We start from the raw sequence: 22,230 nt of genomic DNA on the forward strand, positions 1-22,230 counted from the left end.
TTGGTCTGGCAGCCCGCTCTAGGAAGAGTGCTGGTGGTTCCAAATGTCTTCCATTTATGGATGACGGAGTCCACTTTGCTTATTTGGACCTTCAATGCTACAGAAATCTTTCTGTACCCTTCCCCAGATATGTGCCTCCATACATTCCTGTCTTGGAGGTCTACAGACAATTCCTTGGACTTCATGGCTTGTTTTGTGCTCTGACACTGTTAACTGTGGGACCTTATATAGACAGGTGTGTGTTTTTCCAAATCATACCCAATCAACTGAATTTACCACAGGTGGACTCCAATCAAGTTGTAGAAACATCTCAAGACTAATCAGTAGAAACAGGATGCACCTGAGCTCAATTTTGAATGTCATGGCAAAGGCTGTGAATACTTATGTATGTTCATTTTTTATTTTTAATAAGTTTGCAAAGATTTCAAACAAACTTCTTTCACGTTGTCATTATGGGATATTTTTTATAGAATTTTGAGGAAAATAATGAATTTAATCCATTTTGGAATAAGGCTTTAACATAACAAAATGTGGAAAAAGTGAAGTGCTGTGAATACTTTCCGGATGCACAGTAATGCCCTGTACACACGATAGGATTTTCCCACAACAAAATCCATGTTTTTTTTTTCCGACGGATGTTGGCTCAAACTTGTCTTGCATACACACGGTCACACAAATCTTGTCGGAAATTCCGAACGTCAAGAACACGGTGACGTACAACACTTACGAGGAGCCGAGAAAAATGAAGTTCAATAGCCAGTGTGGGGCTTCTGCTTGATTCCGAGCATGTGTGGAATTTTGTGCATCGGAATTGTGTACACACTATCGTAATGTCCGACAACAGATTTTGTTGTCGTAAAATTTGAGATCCAGATCTCAAATTTTGTTTGTCGGAAATTCCAACGGAAAATGTCCAATGGAGCCTACACACGGTCAGAGTTTCCGACAACAAGCTCCCATCGAACATTTGTTGTCGGAAAATCCTATCGTGTGTACAGGGCATAACACTTCAAGGTATATAATACCTCTCACAGAGATTACAGCACACACTGTGACAATGCGTTCAATCTGCTTTTACCTCCAGAAGAACTGCACCATCTTTGATCAGCTCTCACCCGGGAACCAAGTCACCATCTACTTCCTGGACTGAGATGCCAGCTTAGAGATAACACAACCATTGTAAATTCTAGTGCTTGTGGAGTTCTTGGCTGTGTTCACAAATGTCTAAAACAAAAAAGCCCCTGCTACAGCCTCTCACCTTGTGACTTGAAACAAAGTTGCAATGTTGCAATCTGGTCTATAGAGGAGAGGAGACTGAGGAAATGCATTCCCCTGCCTGCAGCAGAATGATGACATTTCCACAGACTAGGCAAAGTCACTAATTGGAGCTCAAGGATGTTTTTTTAATGTTAAAATTTAGAACCTTTAAGAAATCTGATACTGTTGTTGCATAGTGTGACATTAGGAAGTTATTCAAGCGGTCCTGTAAAGTTACTGGCAGGTTCATTTTAAATTCCATCTGAGATTTCATAAAAAGGCAAGAGTCATGGATTTGCTAAGTTATGCCCTTCTTACTAAGACCCAATCATTGTGTCATGCAGGGGTGTATCTGCCACGGGGCAAACAAGGCGTTTGTCTTGGGCAGCATTTTTCAGGGGGGCCCCAAGGCATGCCGCCCCCAAGGCAACCGTGCTATAGCCGAATGACAGATACAGCGCAGTCGTCCAGTAGGGGGAGGGCATCTGATGACTCCCTCCCAGAACAGTGATGCTGCCCCGTGCACACCCGCCCCAATCTATCCTTCGGACGCAGCTGATCACAGATTGGGGTAAAGAGCCAATCACAGAAGCTCTTTACCATGTGATCAGCTGTGTCCAATCACAGCTGATCATGATCTAAACACACTTGCTGGTTATCGGCATTCCTTTCCTCACACTATCACAGTGTGAGGAGAGGAGAGGGCCGGTAACTGGCAAGTGTAAAAGGGGACAACTACACTAATAATGAGGGCACTGATTATCAGTGTCCTCATTATCAGTGCAGCCCTGACAGTGCCCATCAGTGCTGCCTATCAGTGCCAACCAGTGCTGCCTTTGAGTGTCAATCAGTGCTCATCAGTGCTGCCAATCAGTGCTGCCAATCAGTGCCCATCATTGCTGCCTATTAGTGCCCATCAGTGCTGCCTATTAGTGCCGCTTATCAGTGCCAATCAGTGATGCCAATCAGTGCCACCTATTAGTGCCCATCAGTGCCCATTAGTGTCGCATAATAGTGCAGCTTCATTAGTGCCTCTTTATCAGTGCCCACCAGTGCCACCTCATCCTCTGCCCTGCTGACCCCATCCTATGTCCTGCTGACCCCATCCTCTGCCCCACTGATCACATATGTGGCACTTGGAAAAATCAGTCTAAGGGTTTGATGAGGAAGCTGCAGCTGTTCACTGTGAATGGCTGCAGCTTCCTCATCAGAATCTGAGACAAGAACAGTAAAGCGCGGCTGGGGTGGGACAAGTTTAAGAAGGGGGGGGGCCTGATTTTAATCTTGCATAGGGCAGCACAAAACCAAAATACACCACTGGTGTCATAGCTTAAAAAGAGCTGAACTGCAAATGACTGTTGTTTCCCCTCCAATGCATGATCAGTCCCCTCTCTGCCTCCTGGCTCTAGCCTCCAGACCATGTTTAGAGCATCCTTTGAATCCTCTTCCAGTGGAGTGTGATGAGCGGCCATACATTTCTCCCCTCTACCCCTTGGCTACAAACAGTCCCCCCCCCCCCCCCCCCCGGCCCATGATCAGTTCCCCTTTGTCTCCTTTTCCCGTGTCCATAATTATTTCTTTCTTTGCCTCCTCTCCCCCTTGTCCATGATCAGTTCCCTATTTGTCTCCTCCCTTCACCCTTCACTCCATGCTCAGACCATTCTCTGCATCCTTAACAAATAGAATGTGATCAGCTGCAATGCCTCTCTACCCATTGGCCCTCAGCAGTTATCATACTTCCTCTTTGCTCATATGTCTATGATCAGTTCCCTCTGTACCTCTTCTCTTCACTGTCCATGACCAGTTCCCACGTTAACTCCTTCACTCTCCAGCTATAGTCATCCTGGCATCCTCTCCTCCTTGTCCATGATCAGTTCCCTCTTTGCTTCCTTTTCCTCCAGTCCATGATCTTTTCTTTCCTTTTCCTCCTCACCCCATTGTCCATGATCAGTTCCCTCTTTGCCTTTTCTCATCCTTGTCCATGATCAGTTCTCTCTGTGCCTTCTCTCCCCCTTGACCATGATCAGTTCCCTCTATGCCTTCTCTCCCCCTTGTCCATGATCAGTTCCCTCTTTTCCTTCTCTCCCCCTTGTCCATGATCAGTTCCCTCTTTGCTTCCTTTTCCTTCAGTCCATGATCATTTCTTCCATTTGCCTCCTTACCCCCTTGTCCATGATCAGTTCCCTCTTTGCCTTCTCTCCCCCTTGTCCATGACCAGTTCCCTCTATGCCTTCTCTCCCCCTTGTCCATGATCAGTTCCCTCTATGCCTTCTCTCCCCCTTGTCCATGATCAGTTCCCTCTATGCCTTCTCTCCCCCTTGTCCATGACCAGTTCCCTCTATGCCTTCTCTCCCCCTTGTCCATGATCAGTTCCCTCTATGCCTTCTCTCCCCCTTGTCCATGATCAGTTCCCTCTTTGCCTTCTCTCCCCCTTGTCCATGATCAGTTCCCTCTATGCCTTCTCTCCCCCTTGTCCATGATCAGTTCCCTCTATGCCTTCTCTCCCCCTTGTCCATGATCAGTTCCCTCTTTTCCTTCTCTCCCCCTTGTCCATGATCAGTTCCCTCTTTTCCTTCTCTCCCCCTTGTCCATGATCAGTTCCCTCTTTTCCTTCTCTCCCCCTTGTCCATGATCAGTTCCCTCATTTCCTTCTCTCTTCACCCTTCAGTCTATTCCCTCCTCTGCTCTCGCTTCCAATGGAACATGATAAGCTGCCGTGCCTCTCTCCCCTCCACCTCCAACAATCAGTTCTCATTCTGCCTCCTCTACCCATGATCAGTTATCTCTTTGCCTCATCTCTTCACTATACTGTACATTACCAGTTCCAATAACTCTCTTACCCTCCAGCTACAGTCATCCTGGCATCTTCCTCTTCACCTGCAAACCACACTCAGACCCACCCTATCTATTCTCCCAACGGTATATGAACACATTACATTCAAATATTCAATGACCAGCTGTTGCTCCCTTCTACCCCCTGGTCCACAACCAGAGCCCTAACTAAGCCCCTCTGATTTTACCACCAAAGGCAGGGACACAGGAGAGTGTCTGCACAGAAAATATTTATAAGAGAAAGAGCTACAGACCTATTTCACAAGCATTGTAAGAACCCTGATAAATCTTAATTAACTGATAAATCAGTGATTTTTTTGTAAATGTCATTTGCCGAACTGAATGTCTGCAAAAGTTTTAATTTATCCAAGTCATAGTATAGCCAGCAGTTAGTCTTTACCATTACAAAATAAATCATGTTGAATTTGACTGTTACTAGCTAAAATGTATATATTTTTTTTACTTTAACACAGCTGCAAAGTCTCCTGCATTAGCCCTTCCCGGACTGATTTAACTCATTGCCTGGAGTTGACCTTTAAAACCTTGAATTTGCTGGGCAAAATGCATTAGCGAAAGACTGAAGGCCAACTGTATAAACGATCTTAAATAAATCCCCAAACTGTTTGAAACTATTTAAAACTGGCAGAGATTTTCAAACATGTTTTTATCTTCTACTCCCACAGAAAAAGCGCTGAAACCGCTCCAGTTACAGAGAGTATTTCTACAGTCAGTGGATCTGGATAAACAGCAATTTTATGGGTCTAGAGGGAACACAAAGATTGTAAGTCACCTTTGCCAAAAAATGGACCAAACCCCCCTTCCCTTTCCATCCTGAAAAAGAAGTATGATCACCATCAATGCATCTAATGGGCAAATATTTTAAAGACAAAAGCACCTGGATATGCTTGCATTTGGCGTCATCCAAATCCAGCAAATCATTACCATTCCGCACACTCCGATGGCTGATAATATCTCTGGCACGGCGTGAATACTAGGTGGCTACCCAATTAAAAAGATCCGTACAAACTTTATAAGACATGAAGGGGGATGAAGAATGCACTTCTGTTCTTGTATAAAAAGGACCTTGGTATTTTGGTTCCACAGCCGCTGGCTAAACGGAATTTGGATTTAAGTGTCTGGCTGGCTCTTTCAGTTCTTTAAAGAGACGGTCGGACGTACGCAGCATATAGTGATAAATAGCTATTTACTTGGATCTGCTTTTTTGTTTTTGCAGGGACTGTTGACGGGAAAGAATACTATGCTAACCCTGCCAAGTTCAATGGCTTTGAATTGGGCTTTCTGTTTGGACGCAGGCACGGGGAAGATTTGGCGCCATCGCTCTTGGGGCAGAAATACAGGATAAGATACGTATATAATGGAGAATGGGTTTATTTAGGTTTCCATTAATAAACAGCCATTTAGTTAAAAAAAAATATTTACCCGAATCTGCGTTTTGTTTTTGCAGGGACTGTTGACGAAAAATCCACAGCCGCTGGCTAAACAGAATTTGGATTTCAGTGTCTGGCTGGCTCCTTCAGTTCTTCAAAGAGACGGTCGGACGTACGCGGAATATAGTAATAAATAGCTATTTACCTGGATCTGCTTTTTTGTTTTTGCAGGGACTGTTGACGGGAAAGAATACTATGCTAACCCTGCCAAGTTCAATGGCTTTGAATTGGGCTTTATGTTTGGATGCAGGCACGGGGAAGATTTGGCGTCATCGCTCTTGGAGCAGAAATACAGGATAAGGTACGTACAGTGGGGACGGAAAGTATTCAGACCCCCTTAAATTTTTCACTCTTTGTTATATTGCAGCCATTTGCTAAAATCATTTAAGTTCATTTTTTTTCCTCATTAATGTACATACAGCACCCCATATTGACAGAAAAACACACAATTGTTGACATTTTTGCAGATTTATTAAAAAAGAAAAACTGAAATATCACATGGTCCTAAGTATTCAGACCCTTTGCTGTGACACTCGTATATTAAACTCAGGTGCTGTCCATTTCTTCTGATCATCCTTGAGATGGTTCTACACCTTCATTTGAGTCCAGCTTTGTTTGATTATACTGATTGGAATGATTAGGAAAGCCACACACCTGTCTATATAAGACCTTATAAGCTCACAGTGCATGTCAGAGCAAATGAGAATCATGAGGTCAAAGGAACTGCCTGAAGAGCTCAGAGACAGAATTGTGGCAAGGCACAGATCTGGCCAAGTTTACAAAAAAAAATTCTGCTGCACTTAAGGTTCCTAAGAGCACAGTGGCCTCCATAATCCTTAAATGGTAGACGTTTGGGGCAACGCGTGGGTTGGACTTGATGGACTTGTGTCTTTTTTCAACCTCGCCTACTATGTAACTATGTAACCAGAACCCTTCCTAGAGCTGGTTGTCCGGCCAAACTGAGCTATCGGGGGAGAAGTCCGGCCAAACTAAGCTTTCGGGGGAGAAGAGCCTTGGTGAGAGAGGTAAAGAAGAACCCAAAGATCACTGTGGCTCCAGAGATGCAGTCGGGAATGGGAGACAGTTGTAGAAAGTCAACCATCACTGCAGCCCTCCACCAGTTGGGGCTTTATTGCACAGTTCCCCGACGGAAGCCTCTCCTCAGTGCAAGACACATGAAAGCCCACATAGAGTTTGCTAAAAAACACCTGAAGGACTCCAAGATGGTGAGAAATAAGATTCTCTGGTCTGATAAGATCAAGATAGAACTTTTTGGCCTTAATTCTAAGCGTTATGTGTGGAGAAAACCAAGCACTGCTCATCACCTGTCCAATACAGTCCCAACAGTGAAGCATGGTGGTGGCAGCATCATGCTGTGGGGGTATTTTTCAGCTGCAGGGAAAGGACGACTGGTTGCAGTCGAGGGAAAGATGAATGCGGCCAAGTACAGGGATATCCTGGACGAAAACCTTCTCCAGAGTGCTCAGGACCTCAGACTGGGCCGAAGGTTTACCTTCCAACAAGACAATGACCTTAAGCACACAGCTAAAATAACGAAGGAGTGGCTTCACAACAACTCCGTGACTGTTCTTGAATGGCCCAGCCAGAGCCCTGACTTAAACCCAATTGAGCATCTCTGGAGAGACCTAAAAATGGCTGTCCACCAACGTTTACCATCCAACCTGACAGAACTGGAGAGGATCTGCAAGGAGGAATGGCAGAGGATCCCCAAATCCAGGTGTGAAAAACTTGTTGCATCTTTCCCAAAAAGACTCATGGCTGTATTAGATCAAAAGGGTGCTTCTACTAAATACTGAGCAAAGGGTCTGAATACTTAGAACCATGTGATATTTCAGTTTTTCTTTTTTAATAAATCTGCAAAAATGTCAACAATTCTGTGTTTTTCTGTCAATATGGGGTGCTGTGTGTATAATGCAGAATGGGTTCATTTAGGATCTCATTAAAAAACAGCCATTTATTTAAAAAAATATATTTCCCCAAATCTGCGTTTTGTTTTTGCAGGGACTGTTGAAGGAAAATAATACTATAATAACCCTGCCAGGACCAATAGCTTTCAATTGGGAATTATGTTTGGACACAGGCACAATGACAAGTATTTAATACAGAATGATTTAATTTAGGGTACCAAAAATAAAAAGGCCATTTATTTAAAAAAAAAAAAACTATTTACCTGAATCTTCTTTTTATTTTTGCAGGGACTATTGACAGGGAAAAAAATAATACTATAACAACACTGCCTTGACCAATATCAGAAAAACAGGACAAAGTGAGTATATTATACAGAATGGGTTCATTTAGGGTCCATTTATAAACAGCCATTTATAAAAAAAATATGATTTACCTAGCTCTGCCTTATTGTGTTCGCAGGGACTGTTGACGGGAAAAAAAATACTATATTAATCCTGTCTGGATCAATCGCTTGGATTGGGCTTTATGTTTGGACGCAGACAAAGGGAAGAATTGGCACCACTGCTCTAAAACAGCAGAAATACAGGACAAGGTGAGTCAATTATGTAGAATTGAGGGTCCCATTGATAAAACTACCATTTACAAAAACTATTTATCTGGATCTGCTTTTTTGTTTTTGCAGGGACTGTTGGTGAGAACTGATACTACTGTATAATAATCTCGTCTGGACCAATAGCCTTGAATTGGGCTTTATGTTTAGATACAGGCACGGGAAACATATGATGCCACTGCTCTCGGAGCAAAAGTACAGGGCAAGGTGGGTGTATTATGTAGAATGGGTTCATAGGGTTCCAGTAATAAACAGCCATTTCTAAAAAAAAAAAATAAATAAATAAAAACAATGTATCCGCCTCTGCCTTATTGTGTTTGCTGGGACTGCTGGCAGTAAAAAGTACTATACTGTCCCTGCCTGGATCGGGATAAGGCTGGATCGGGATTTGAATGGGCTGAAATCACACTGCACCAAAAGTAGTGCATACACTACTTTTTGAAATGTATAGCAACCACATTGCATGGAACTTTCGTACCTGAGCGGGCCGCTGCGGGCAAATGCAATGCATTTGCGACCTGCATTTGGAGTGTCATTAACTTGAACTGACCCCCCGCAGCAGAATGCAAGGGTATTGCGATTGGAATGCAGACCGGGAATGCAACTCTCCTGCACTGCATTTCAGTGTGAATGGGCCCTTAGGGTCCCATTTATAAACTAGCAGTATGGCTGCTTAAAAAAAGAAAACACATTTATAAAGCACAACACTGTGCTGTACATACAGTAGGTATAGAAAAGATAATCACATTTTGTTACTTTGCAGCCTGAAATGTAGACAGATGCAGTTTTTGTTTGATCCAACTGTATTTACTCATTACAACTTATAGCATCCAAGTGAAAGATATAACACCAAAACATCAGAAAATAATTAAAAAAAAAAAACAGAATGACTGAGTTAGAAAAAGGATCACCCTCATGTGTCAGTATTTTATTGAACCACCTTTTGCTTTAATTACAGCCTTTAGTCTGTTGGGATATGTCTCTAATAACTTTGCACATCTAGACTCTGCAATATTTGCCCAATCTTCTTTGCAGAACTGCTCAAGTTCAGGTAAATTTGATGGTGACCATTTGTGGACTTCAGTCTTCAAGTCATTCAGCAGATTTTCAATGAGGTTTAAGTCTGGGCTCTGACTAGGCCATGCAAGGACATTCACCTTTTTCTCCTTCAACCACTATGTGGTCATTTTTGCTGTGTGCTTTGGGTCACTTTCATGTGGGAAGGTAAACCTTCTTCCCATTGACAACTTTCTGGCAGAGGGCAGCAGATTTTCGTCAAGAAAATGATGGTATTTTGCCCCATTCATTTTTCCTTCTATCCTGACAAGTGCCCCAGGGCCTGCTGCAAAGAAACATCCCCATAACAGGATGTTACACACCCCCTCCCACCCCCATAATATTACCACCTCCATGCTTTACTGTAGGAATGGTGTTATTTGGATGGTGAGCTGTATTGGATTTCCACCAGACATATCGTTTGGTGTTGAGGCCAAATGATTCAATTTTAGTCTCATCTGACCCTAACACCTTTTTCCATGTGGCCTCAGAATCTTCAAGATGCGTTTTGCCAAAGCTCAGTCATGGCTGCATGTGGCCTTTCTTGAGGAGAGGCTTTTTTCTTGCACCCTCCCATACAAGTCACATTTGTGGAGAATTTGTGATAATGTTGTCACATGCACACAATGGCAGCTCTTTGTCATAAATTCCTGCAACTGCTTCAGAGTTGCTGTAGGCCCCTTGGTAACCTCTCTGACCAGTTTCCTCCTGACTCTTTCATCCAGTTTGGAGCGACTTCCTGATCCAGGGAGGGTCTGTGTTGTACCCAAATACCCTCCACTTCTTAATAATAGACGTCACTGTGCTTCTATGCATTGTGCCTGAACTACAGTGGCGGGGGTGTTTTTTTTTTTTAAGCACCTGATTAGATCCAGAGGCTCTAATAGGCTTCAAAATAGGGTGGACTTGGAGCACAGAGCATTCCGCAAGGAGCCAACCCAGGTATGTTAGAAAAGCAAATGAATATTCACTTTTCTAACCCTGAATCGCCTCTCCACCAATAAGGAAGCGCGGGTCTGTTACCTGTTTCCCGATTGCCTGAAAGGTCAGGCGATCCTATTGGATGCCTAGAAGGAGAGGAGGAGACGCATGGCAGAAGCTGCTGTGATCTCAGAAGAGGAGAGGACACAGGAAACGCTGCCAGATGCCCGCAGCAGTCTGATCCCCTGCCCGATGTGCCCGCCCATCCCCGCCGCCGATGGGGTAAGTGCTGGTGGACCGGCAGACAGAGGTGGGGGGGCTTGAGGTGCCGTGGGGGAGGGGGCGGTGTTTACCCCCCCAAACAAAAAAACACCAGCCACCACTGGATCAGACCAACATGAGGGACAAATGAGAAGGAAAGAGGGACAGAGTGACTTTGTTCCAAATCAGGGACAGTCCCTCCAAATCAGGGACAGTTGTGAGCTTTGCAAATTCACTTTGATATACAGCCTTATTGGGAATGGGAAGATGATATGACTTGCTGCCTAATACTGTCTCCTATGTCCTTGTGTTGGGAGTTACAGACTACGCTCTCTGTTGCCCAGAGGCCCTCTGTGTACACTAGTAATTGGATGTGCTATCCACATTGGCTTTTGTACTTAGCGTACATTGATGAAAACTAATAAGCTGGAAACAACTGTATATAAGCTGCATAAAGTCTAATATTATTGTGTGCCTGTGCTATAAACCAGACGTTCTGGATGAGCTGTGGGCCAGAGAGGCATAATGGAATTATTTTATGTTTTTGCCTACTATCATGAAAACTACACCCTCTGGGCTGGGGGGGGGATGTGTGAATACCTTCAACGCTTCTACATAAACTTTTCAAAGGACTATAACCAGATTGTTTTGGGAGGGGATGGATGCAAGGGAGGGTGACAGATAACTGGTGGAATGAAAATATTCCATTTTAAAAAATGTTCCATTAGGAAGGGCTTTTGGAAAAATCACACCACCCTAAACATTACAACAGCCCCGTCTATACTTCTGTAATATGCGTGCTGTAATGTCTAATGATAATGTAAGTTAATACACTTGTATGGGCCACGTAATGCTGTGTAATGTGTTAGCTTATTTACTGTTTTAATGACTGAAAAATCTCAGACGGAAAAGCGATGATCAACTTGCCGCTCAGGAACCCCATGTGGCCCTCCAAGCATGTTCCTGGGTAAAGATATACTTTTTCAAAGTACTAAAAGTTTATCTAAAACCAAAAAAAAATAATAATATATTGCAGCCTATTTTTCTTTATTAATACTTGGTGATCCTGCCAGTAGCACTCTGTCCTAGGCTAACAAGACCCCCCTCACTGTACTGTATCTATGGTGGATCAGCGTTGTCACCCTTGGCTGCTCCCCTGATTTGGATGACAAATTTGTCCCCATCTCTTTATTTTCTTAATATATAGGGGATATTCTGTTGTCCACAACAGAGAACTTGGAGGGCTGATAACATTGTTTAAGATTACAAGCACAATAGATTTCGGCCAGGGCATTTTTTCTTTACTTGAAGAAAATGTTCTTATGCCGTCTACACACGAGCGGACTTCTTATCTGCCTGAACTCCGAAACTGACTTGCCTACACACAATCCCACCAAAGTCCGATCTTTTCGAACGTGATGATGTACGACCGGACTAGAATAGGGAAGTTCATAGCCAGTAGCCAATAGCTGCCCTTGCGTAGTTTTCGGTCCGTCGGACTAGCATACAGACGAACGTTTTTTTCAATAGGAATCGAGTCCGTCGGAAAGATTTGAAACATGTTCTATTTCTAGGTCCGTCTGAATTTTCGTCAGAAAAGGTCCGATGAAGGTCCAATGATGCCCACACATGATTGGAATATCCGACGGAATCGTTCCGTCGGACCTTTTCTGCCGGAAAGACCGCTCGTGTGTACGCTGCATTAACCTCATCAAAGGACTATTAAGCTGCAATGTTTTACATTTTTGTTCTTGGGTTTAGATACACAGTTCTTTAATCTTATGTTTTTCCTCACTTCACTTACAAATTACCTGAAGAAATAAATAAAATAAAAGGAACATAAAGTTATTGGTATGAACTATTGCTGGGCTGTCAAGTATAAATATAATACCATTCAAAATTCTAAAAAAAAAACCTCTCCAATCTGGTTTGACCACATACTGCCTTACAAATGTTCAGCTTTTCCCCACACCCAACCTTTTCCTTCTCTAGAACTTACATTTACATGCCATAAGTCATTTAAATGCCATTCAAATGCAGATTTCAGACAAATATATCATCTGACCCAGAAGATGCTCCTTGATCACTGTTCCACCACTACGACCTCCTCCACTATGACAAGGCATCCGCAGTAGCAGTGTAGAGGGAGAGGAAGCCAAGAGGAATATGGTTCCTCTATGGTTTCCTGAATCACTGGTGTAGCGATCCGGTTGGATGCTGGCCGCCCATGTGACTCTGGCAGCCATCTTAGGTGTGGCAGAAACTTTTTTACACCCTGGCTCTTGGGTTTGGGGTGCATTCAGCGTGTGGGTAGTGTAGTGCAGGTCACCCATCTGCCAAGGACAGTATTAGCGGTAGGTAAAGATTCTAGATTTGTAGGGAAACTTAGGGCTAAGCCACTCTCCTTGAGCACCTTCCCATTTGGGCTCGTATCGGTCAGGCCACATTCCACCCCTTCAGACAGACGCTGTCAGTTTGGCTGAAACCTGCTCTGCTACAAGCTGTTGGCATTTGTGAGTGTCCCAGTTGGGCCTCCTTCCACCATAATTGTTGTGAATTGTTTTTCCTTTTAGTTTATTATAAGTTCCATTATTTGCACCTAGACTAATGCCCCGTACACACGGTCGGACTTTGTTCGGACATTCCGACAACAAAATCCTAGGATTTTTTCCGACGGATGTTGGCTCAAACTTGTCTTGCATACACACGGTCACACAAAGTTATCGGAAAATCCGATCGTTCTGAACGCGGTGACGTAAAACACGTACGTCGGGACTATAAACGGGGCAGTGGCCAATAGCTTTCATCTCTTTATTTATTCTGAGCATGCGTGGCACTTTGTCCGTCTGATTTGTGTACACACGATCGGAATTTCCGACAACGGATTTTGTTGACGGAAAATTTTATATCCTGCTCTCAAACTTTGTGTGTCGGAAAATCCGATGGAAAATGTGTGATGAAGCTTACACACGGTCGGAATTTCCGACAACAAGGTCCTATCACACATTTTCCATCGGAAAATCCGACCGTGTGTACGGGGCATAAGTGTGTGTTATTGCCTTCGCACAACGCTGCACCCACCCACACACTGCCCTCTCTTGTACAGTTACATAAAATAATTAGTAAAAAAAAAAAGTTGCTAGAGGTAGAGTTTTTTATAGTAAAAGAGATTGTATAAGTCTCATCTGCAAAAAAATAAAAATAAAATAACTATAGCTGTCTACTAGTAATTTTGTGAAAATTGTGCATTGACTCGGAAGCATGTGCAATGCAGTGTACAGTCTTAGCCCATGCCGTCACGTGTACCTTTGGCATACACAGCCTTTTGATCACAGTCTCCCTGTAGATTTTTTTTCATTTATATTACATGAAGGGTTTTAATGAGTTCCTTAAACATTTCAAGAGGGCATTGTGTGATAAAGGAATTGAAAATGAAGCCCTGTTAATTTAGCAAGTTGCCAGTCAGTAATATAAAATCTTCTCACTTACCAGCACCACTCTGCACATTGCCACAGCAGGGTGGTGAACATTGTCCCTTTATGTCCCTCACCAACTTTTCCAAAATGAGCAGGCGTTTCAACAAGTGTTGGATCCCTTCTGCCTCTGGGCACTGCGGCTGGGTGGTGGTTCGAGGAGCAGAGAGCGATCCCCCAAACAAGATGATTATGAGGGACAATGAAAGGAGGGACATCATTAGTAGCTTTGGAGAAAAATTGAATCACCTGTGAAGAGAAGGAGAAGATACATATATATTAAAAGGAAGCATATGGAACAAAAGACAGATTATGAGGGATGAGATGAAGAGGAAAGAAGAGGTGTAAAGAGAATGCAAGCAAAAGACCAAGATATAGAAAGGGAGACATGTGGGGTGCATGAAATAAAAGAACAGATGAGAAGAGGGAGAAGGACCAACAGAGAAAAGAGCTAAGGAGGAATAGAGAGAGTTGAAAATGGAAAATAAGGATGGGGCATAAGAAGGAAGAAGAGAGATAGAAAGGAAAGGATGATGATAGAGAGGAAAAGAAAATGAAAAGAAGAACTTAGGGGGAGACAATGGGAAAAGAAGAGATGGTGTGGAAAAGTTAAAAAAGGAAAAGAGAAACAGGAGAGATTGAGTGGACAGGAGAGAAAAAGAAGAGATAGAATGGAAAAGAAAAAAAATGGAAATAAGAAATTGAGTGGGCAGGAGGAAAAGTGGAGTGTGGGGGAGGGGAGAGATGAAGGGATAGGTGAGGTGGAGTGGACAAAGAGAAAAGGTAGAGTGGGTAGGAGAGGAGAGATAAAGTGGGTGGAAAAGAGAGGTGGAGTGAAAAAGAGAGGAGTAAATGGCAGGAGAAGGGGAAGTGAGGTGGAAAGTAGATGAAAGCCGTAATGGGAAAGATGAAGTGGGCGAACAGGAGAGATGGACAGGGAAGGGGAGGAGAGGTGAACTGGGGAGAAGAGATGAAGAGGGAAGGAGACAGAAGGTGAAGTGGGGAGGAGAGATGGAGTGTGAAGGAAAGGGGAGGAGGAGTGGGGAGGAGAGGAAAATGAAGTGGGAAGGAGAAGAGAGTTTGTGTGGGAAGGAGAGGAGTGTGAAAGGTGGAAGGAGGGAGTAGGCAGAACAGGAAGGAGAGGATCGGACGGGTTGGAGGGATAAGAGAGGTGTAATGGGAAGGAGAGGGAGTTGGAGTAAGAATTTGAGGAGAGATGGAGGGGAAAAGATAGAAGATGTGAAGTGGGAAGGAAAAGAGATATGGAAGGAGAAGGATAGAAGAGATAAAATGGGAGATAGAGAAAAAATGAAGTATGAAGAAGAGATGGAATGAAAAGGAGAGAGTAGGTGGAGTGGATGAAGAGAAAAGGTGGAGTGGAAAAGAGAGGAGTAATGGGAGGAGAAGGGGAGGTGAGGTGGAAGGTAGCTGAGTGATGTAATGGACTAACAGGAGAGATGGGAAGGGGAAGAGGCGAACTGGGGAGAAGAGATGGAGGGGAAAGGAGACAGGAGGGGAAGTGGGGAGGAGAGAAGAGATGGAGTGGGAAGGAAAGGGGAGGTGGCATAGGTAGGAAAGGAAATTAAGTGGGAAGGAGAAGAGAGTTGGTTATTGAAAGGAGAGGGCTGAGGAAGGTGGAAGGAGGGAAGAGGCAGAACAGGAAGGAGAGGAAAGGAAGAGTTGGAGGGATAAGAGAGGTGGAATGAAAAGGAGAGGGAAGGATAGGTGGAGTGGAAAGGAGAGGATAGGTGGAACTGGAGAAGAGGAGGCGATATGGAGTGGGAAGGAAAGGTGCGGAAAAGGTGAGGAGATGGGAGAGAAAGGTGAGTTAAAGTTGAATGATAAATGTGGGAAGAAGAAGGGGAGGAAGAAGCAGAAGGATAGAAAAGGGGGGAGGGATAAAATTTAAAACAGATAAAAGAAAAAAAAGAAAGAATTAGAATAAAGACATGTATGGCTGTGTCATAGTGCAGAACTGATAGGGTCATAAAAGCAGAGCGTGAGAAAGAGTGACGGAGGGAATAAGAGAATTTGGAGAGTTGGAAGGGAATAGGAAATGAGGCAATCATATTGAAGAAGGAAGAATAGAGAAACGCATACATGGATAAGTAAAGACAGGTGAGAGAGCCATGGACGTAAGAGGCAAGGAGGAGGGAGAAAAAGATGATTGTGGACAATTAAAGCATTTGCATTGTATGAAATCCATATGGCTTGTTATAGCCTGTACAATATCAGCACAAAGCCTGCAAACAATCCATGTCTGCCCCCAGGGACATCCCCGACAAGGTCTCCCAATCAAGCCTTTCTGGAGAACCATGTACAGTACCCCCCCCAACTGGAGACCTCGCACAGCATCACATCATTAGACAGCAATTAAAACTGAGTTTATGTAAATACGGAGTACATCCAGCCAAAACCTAAACATCTTTTTTTATACAGAGCAAGTTCCTCATTATAATAGTATTAAACTTCGTACCTCTCATGACGGAATGCTGTGAGCTCCAGATGGAGTTAGGGGAATGTCATTATGGCTGGATATGTAATCATTCTACACCATTGTAACATAAAAGGGTGAATTACAGGGTCTCATGTTTCTGCATTTTCATCAGGTTCATTCCAAATTCTATTTGATTATCATTCGATATCTATGCAGGAATGATATGGGACTGGAAAGACATAGTGAATCGATTAGAGTCCAAGGAATCAGCCAAGATTTTGCTGGAAACACTTACATTTATTAATATTGCAATACAAGGGGTTCTCCACAATAAAGGTGGTTCCTGCTTTGGATGTATAATGCCTTGATAAAGTATTCATACCCCTTAAAATATTCCAATTTTTTTCATGTTAAAACCAAAAATGTAAATGTATTTTATTGGTATTTTATGTGATAGACCAAAACAAAGTGGCACATAATTGTGAAGTGAAGGAAAGTGCTTTTCAAATTTTTTTACAAATAAATATCTGAAAAGTGTGGCGTGCATTTGTGTTCAACCCCCTTAACTCTGATACCCCTAACTAAAATCTAGTGGAACCAATTGCCTTCAGAAGTCAACTAATTAGTAAATAGAGTCCACCTGTGTGTAATTTAATCTCAGTATAAATACAGCTGTTCTGTGGAGCCCTCAGAGGTTTGTTAGAGAACCTTAGTGAACAAACAGCATCACGAAGGCCAAGGAACATACCAGACAGGTCAGGGATAAAGTTGTGGAGAAGTTTAAAGCAGGGTTATGTTAAAAAAAAATTTCCCAAGCTTTGAACATCTCACAGAGCACTGTTCAATCCATCATCCGAAAATGGAAAGAGTATGGCACAACTGCAAACCTACCAAGACATGGATGTCCACCTAAACTGACAGGCCAGGCAAGGAGAGCATTAATCAGAGAAGCAGCCAAGAGGCCCATGATCACTTTGGAGGAGCTGCAGAGATCCACATCTCAAGTGTGGAATCTGTTCACAGGACAACTATTAGTCGTGCACTCCACTAATCTGGCCTTTATGGAAGAGGGGCAAAAAGAAAGCCATTGTTGAAAGAAAGCCATAAGAAGTCCCAATTGCAGTTTGTGAGAAGCCATGTGGAGGACACAGCAAACATGTGGAAGAAGGTGCTCTGGTCAGGTGAGACCAAAATTGAACTTTTTGGCCTAAAAGCAAAACGCTATGTGTGGCGGAAAACTAACACTGCACATCACCCTGAACACACCATCCCCACCATGAAACATGGTGGTGGCAGCATCATGTTGTGGGGATGCTTTTGTTTAGCAGAGACAGTGATGCTGGTCAGAGTTGATGAGAAAATGGATGGAGCCAAATACAGGGCAATCTTAGAAGAAAACCAGCTATGAGTAAGCACTCAAACTAGAGTGCGAAACGCGTCAGCTGTGTCTGTACCATCTGCCTGATTGTCCTGTATTTTTGATGATCCTATTTTTACAATAAAGAAGAATTTTCAACTTCATCTAGTGTGCGGCATCCAGATTCTCTTGTTCCAAACCTTGCTTAGAAGAAAATCTGTTAGAGTCTGCAAAAGACTTGAGACCATGGTGGAGGTTTACCTTCAAAGCAGGACAACAGCCCTAAACATACAGCCAGAGCTACAATGGAATAGTTTGGATCAAAACATATTCATGTGTTAGAATGGCCCAGTCAAAGTCCAGACCTAAATCCAATTGAGAATCTGTGGCAAGACTTGAAAATTGATGTTAACAGACGCTCTCCATCCAGTCTGACTGAGCTTGAGCTATTTTGCAAAGAAGAATTGGCAAAAATTTCACTCTCTAGATGTGCAAAGCTGGTAGAGACATCCCCAAAAATGTTTGCAACTGTAATTGCAGCTAAAGGTGGTTCTACAAGTTATTGACTCGGGGGGCTGAACACAGATGCACACCACACTTTTCAAATATTTATTTGTAAAAAATGTTGAAAACCATTTATCATGTTCCTTCCACTTCACAATTATGTGTCACTTTGTGTTGGTCTAATATCACATTGTGTTGGTCATAAAATCCCAAAAAAATGCATTTACATTTTTGGTTGTAACATGACAAAATGTGAAAAATTTCAAGGGGTATGAATACTTTTTCAAGGCACTGTATGTTTAATGATTAGGTGTTCACAAGCTCTTGGCCATATGGCGTACCTTACTTTTAATTTGCTATACCATGATGTATGTCTTTTGGGTGTAAACTGGAAAATGTGGAAAGGTTTTGAATTTTCCATCCCTTTCACCAAGATGAAAATGCGTCCACGAGGCATGGGCAACTGGCGCCGATTATAGAACCCCCAACACAATCTGGAACCACTCAACTGAAAACTGGAAGCAACGTGTCACTTCCCGAAACCCCAGCACAAGTCCAGCCATCCTTACAGGATACCCACCAAGGTTAAAAACAAGGGAACTGAAATATTAAGTGGCTGTAAAAACTTGTGTCATATATAAAAATTTTGCATGGATTTCAATGGGTTTTTTTTTTTAAGCACATGATTATAGCCGAAGGCCCTAATTGCCTTCAAAAAAGGGTGGGCTCGGGGTGCAGAGCACTGCACCCTGAGCCCACCCAGTTGTGTGACAATAGCAAATTAATATTCACTATTGTCTTCCCGATTCTCCTCCTGGCCTGACCTGAGACCCCATTGGCCAAGAGGAGAAGCAATTATATTGACCACCATGCCGAGGGAAGGAGCAGGGAAGCCACTGAGGAGGAAGACGCTGTGAACGAACAAGCCTTTGCTTCAGTGATCATGTGCCGATGACATCTGCACATGCTGGTACAGGGGATATCTCCTAAACCGTGCAGGTTTGGGAGATATCCACGGTAGCTACATGTAAGACTTTTTATAGGCTTACCTGTAATGAAAAGTGGTCTTTAAGGGTTTACAACCACTCCTGCAGACTTCAGCTAAACTGCCCAGAAGGATCTTCTCCTCCTAGACAAGAACCCTGCTACTCCAGGCCTCAAACTCATCAGCCACCTACTGGGCACTCCCCTCCCAAGGATTGGCTGAGGCCACATAAATATTTAGGCCAAAAGTCTGCCTCTACCAACCAACTATATTCTAGAATCCAAAAGGCAGGGAGAAGTAGTCAAAGTAGTCAAGCCTGCAGCCAGTGAGACCCAAAACAGCCAAAAATAATTACACACTGCTCTGATGTTTACAGAGGAGCCAAAAAACTAGATTGACTTCTGTACAACCTCGCTGGCCATACATAGATTGAAATTTCTCCAGTCCCTGCTGACCGGCCAAATTTCAATCAGTGCATGGCCAGCTTAAGTCACTCTGTGTACTCCAGTGATGGGCGGACAGGTGGGAGTGCAGTGAGTTCCTCCCACATAGCTTTGGAGGAAACCATGATTTCTGTCCTAACAGGTAGTGAGGAGAAATCTCCTCAACAGGTATTACAGTTGCCTATGATGGGTGTATACCCATCCCATTACGAAGAGATGCCAGCACACCAACAAGAAAATTGGAAGTAAAAGACTTGTGCGGCAGGGCACTGTAATTTCCGGACTGATTAGGACCCCTGTATTAAAGTGCCAAGGCATGGGTAATATTTGCTTGGTTTACAGGCAACATTACATGCCCCCCAGATGTTGGTCTTACATCACACAAGTAAACTTGCTGGTGGCATCTCTTGTGACCTGCTGCAGAGTTACGATGTTGCAGTGTAATCACGGGGGGGGGGGGGGGGGGGTACGGGAGGAGAAGAGACTGAGGAAATGCTCCTGCTGGCTGCCTGGAGCAGACCGATTACATAATCTCAGCCTAGACAAAGCCACTGACTGGAGCTAAGAGATGGCTATTTAACGATACAAGCTGGAGCCTTTCTGATAAATTATACTGTTGCTGTGTATTGTGACATCCCAGGGATTTTAGAAGTTATTGTCTGGTCTACCTGGTTTTTGGTTTCAATTGTACGATAGAGGTAATGAGGTGATTAAAGTACAGTAGTACCTTGGATTACGAGCATAATTCGTTCCAGAAGCATGCTTGTAATCCAAAGCACTTGTAGATCAAAGCGAGTTTCCCCATAGGAATCAATGGAAACTCTGATAATTAGTTCCAGTGTCACTGCTAGTGTATGCAGTACCGCATGTGGCCAGAGGTGGGGAGGTGGCGGAGCCACTCGGAGACGCTCGGAGACACTCAGAAACTGAGTGTTTTCAAGTGTCTCTGAGCAGCTTCGAATGTCACCGGTGCCCCTGCACCTCTGGCCACATGCGGTACTGCACACCCCAGGGGCTTGAACCCTGCTCGTCTTGCGAGACAACACTCGCAAATCGAGTCAGAGTATTTTTTTAAAAAACAGCTCGTATTGCGAAACGCTCGTAATCCATGTTACTCGCAATCCGAGGTTTTACTGTAGAGCAGTAGGCTGTCACCCCCACAGAGTGCTGTTATGCTCAGGCTGAATAGTGTAACAGCAAACTGGCAGGACAGTATGACAAGTACTTAGCAGGTAAAGCTGTTCACATGCATGTATTGTATTTCAAATGTGTATTTAGCTGCTTGGCCGGAGCTTTTCTTTTTTGTAATGACTCTTATCTTACATCTAAAAGGGGTTTTTTTTTTACATTCAAAGATGATTCTGGCTGCGTTCTGTGGTCAGATGCTTTTTCTGTTTTTCTTGGATAAAAGAAGAGCAGCCTTCTCTGTGCATGTCTGCACGTTTCTCCAAAGACGTGACTTTATCTGTTTGTCTGAATTTTTGCTTCACTTACCATTCAATGATTATCCCAACAACCTCGATCAGGTTCAGGCCAAGCCGCTGTGCAGAGCTGGGTGGAAGCACATGAATGGTCGAGGGCATGGACAGGTGCTGATCACATTATGTGTAATGTCTATTCAGCTACAGAAAATGTGGTAAGAACCCAACAGCAACAATTATATTGTTGGGTGACTTCTTAAAGGAAAACTAGACTGGTTATGGGTGAAGTTTACCTAAAAAAAAGAACCTTTCAGTAACTTTACATTTTTGGATGAATAAATTGCTGACAGGTTACAGTATACAGCGACAGCATCATTTTTCTGAAAAGCTTAAAGTGGAAGTCCATGCAAAAACTAAAATCCCTGTATCTATAGCCACCAACATTCTAATGCCTCGTACACACGATCGGACATTCCGACAACAAAATCCATGTTTTTTTTTCCAACGGATGTTGGCTCAAACTTGTCTTGCATACACACGGTCACACAAAGTTGGTCGGAAATTCCAAACGTCAAGAACACGGTGAGGTACAACACGCACGAGGAGCCGAGAAAAATGAAGTTCAATAGCCAGTGCTGCTTGATTCTGAGCATGCGTGGCACTTTGCGCGTCGGAATTGTGTACACACTATCAGAATTTACACAAACGGATTTTGTTGTCGGAAAATTGGAGAACCAGGAAACTGTTCGATGGAGCCTACACACGGTCGGAATTTCCAACAAAAGGATCCCATCGAACATTTTCTGTCGGAAAATCCGACCGTGTGTACAGGGCATAACACTAACCCTCTCTAGTAAGGATGAGCTCCGGCGTGTTCGCACACTCCACATGCAGAGCCCACCAGGAAGTCGGCACTGCGCTGCGCTAATCACAGGCAGTGAGACATTTCCTGATGTGAGGCTGCAGAGATCGGAAAATGTCTAACTGCCTGTGATTAGCGCAGCGCAGTTCCGACGTGGAGTGTGCGAACACGCCGGAGCTCATCCTTACTCTCTAGCCCTGAAAAGAAAAATCAGTATATATACCATTTCTACAGGCGATCCGACCCAATCTCTAGTGGCGGAAGCTCTGATCTCATGCTGAGGTGTCAGCCGTGGCTTCGCTGTGGAGGAGGGTGTAGAGGACACGTCCGACAACAGAAGCCCCATAGAAACTCTATGTGTGACGTCACTCCCCATTCATTTCACAACCATTGTCGGATGTGTACTCAGCAGAGCTTCCGCCGCTGGAGATCGG

General features: G+C 43.7%; 1 protein-coding gene across 1 annotated transcript in view; it reads right to left on the reverse strand.

The window, feature by feature from the left end:
* Positions 1 to 22,230, reverse strand: part of TNXB (tenascin XB) — a 184,173-nt gene that overhangs the window by 124,903 nt on the left and 37,040 nt on the right. The window contains exon 2 of the mRNA XM_073598403.1: positions 13,804 to 14,036. Within this exon, the coding sequence (XP_073454504.1) occupies positions 13,804 to 14,008 (205 nt within the window). The 5' untranslated portion in view covers positions 14,009 to 14,036. The remainder of the gene's footprint in view (positions 1 to 13,803; positions 14,037 to 22,230) is intronic.

Source organism: Aquarana catesbeiana, linkage group LG09 (genome assembly GCF_042186555.1).
Source record: "Aquarana catesbeiana isolate 2022-GZ linkage group LG09, ASM4218655v1, whole genome shotgun sequence".
In the NCBI taxonomy this organism is placed as follows: domain Eukaryota; kingdom Metazoa; phylum Chordata; class Amphibia; order Anura; family Ranidae; genus Aquarana; species Aquarana catesbeiana.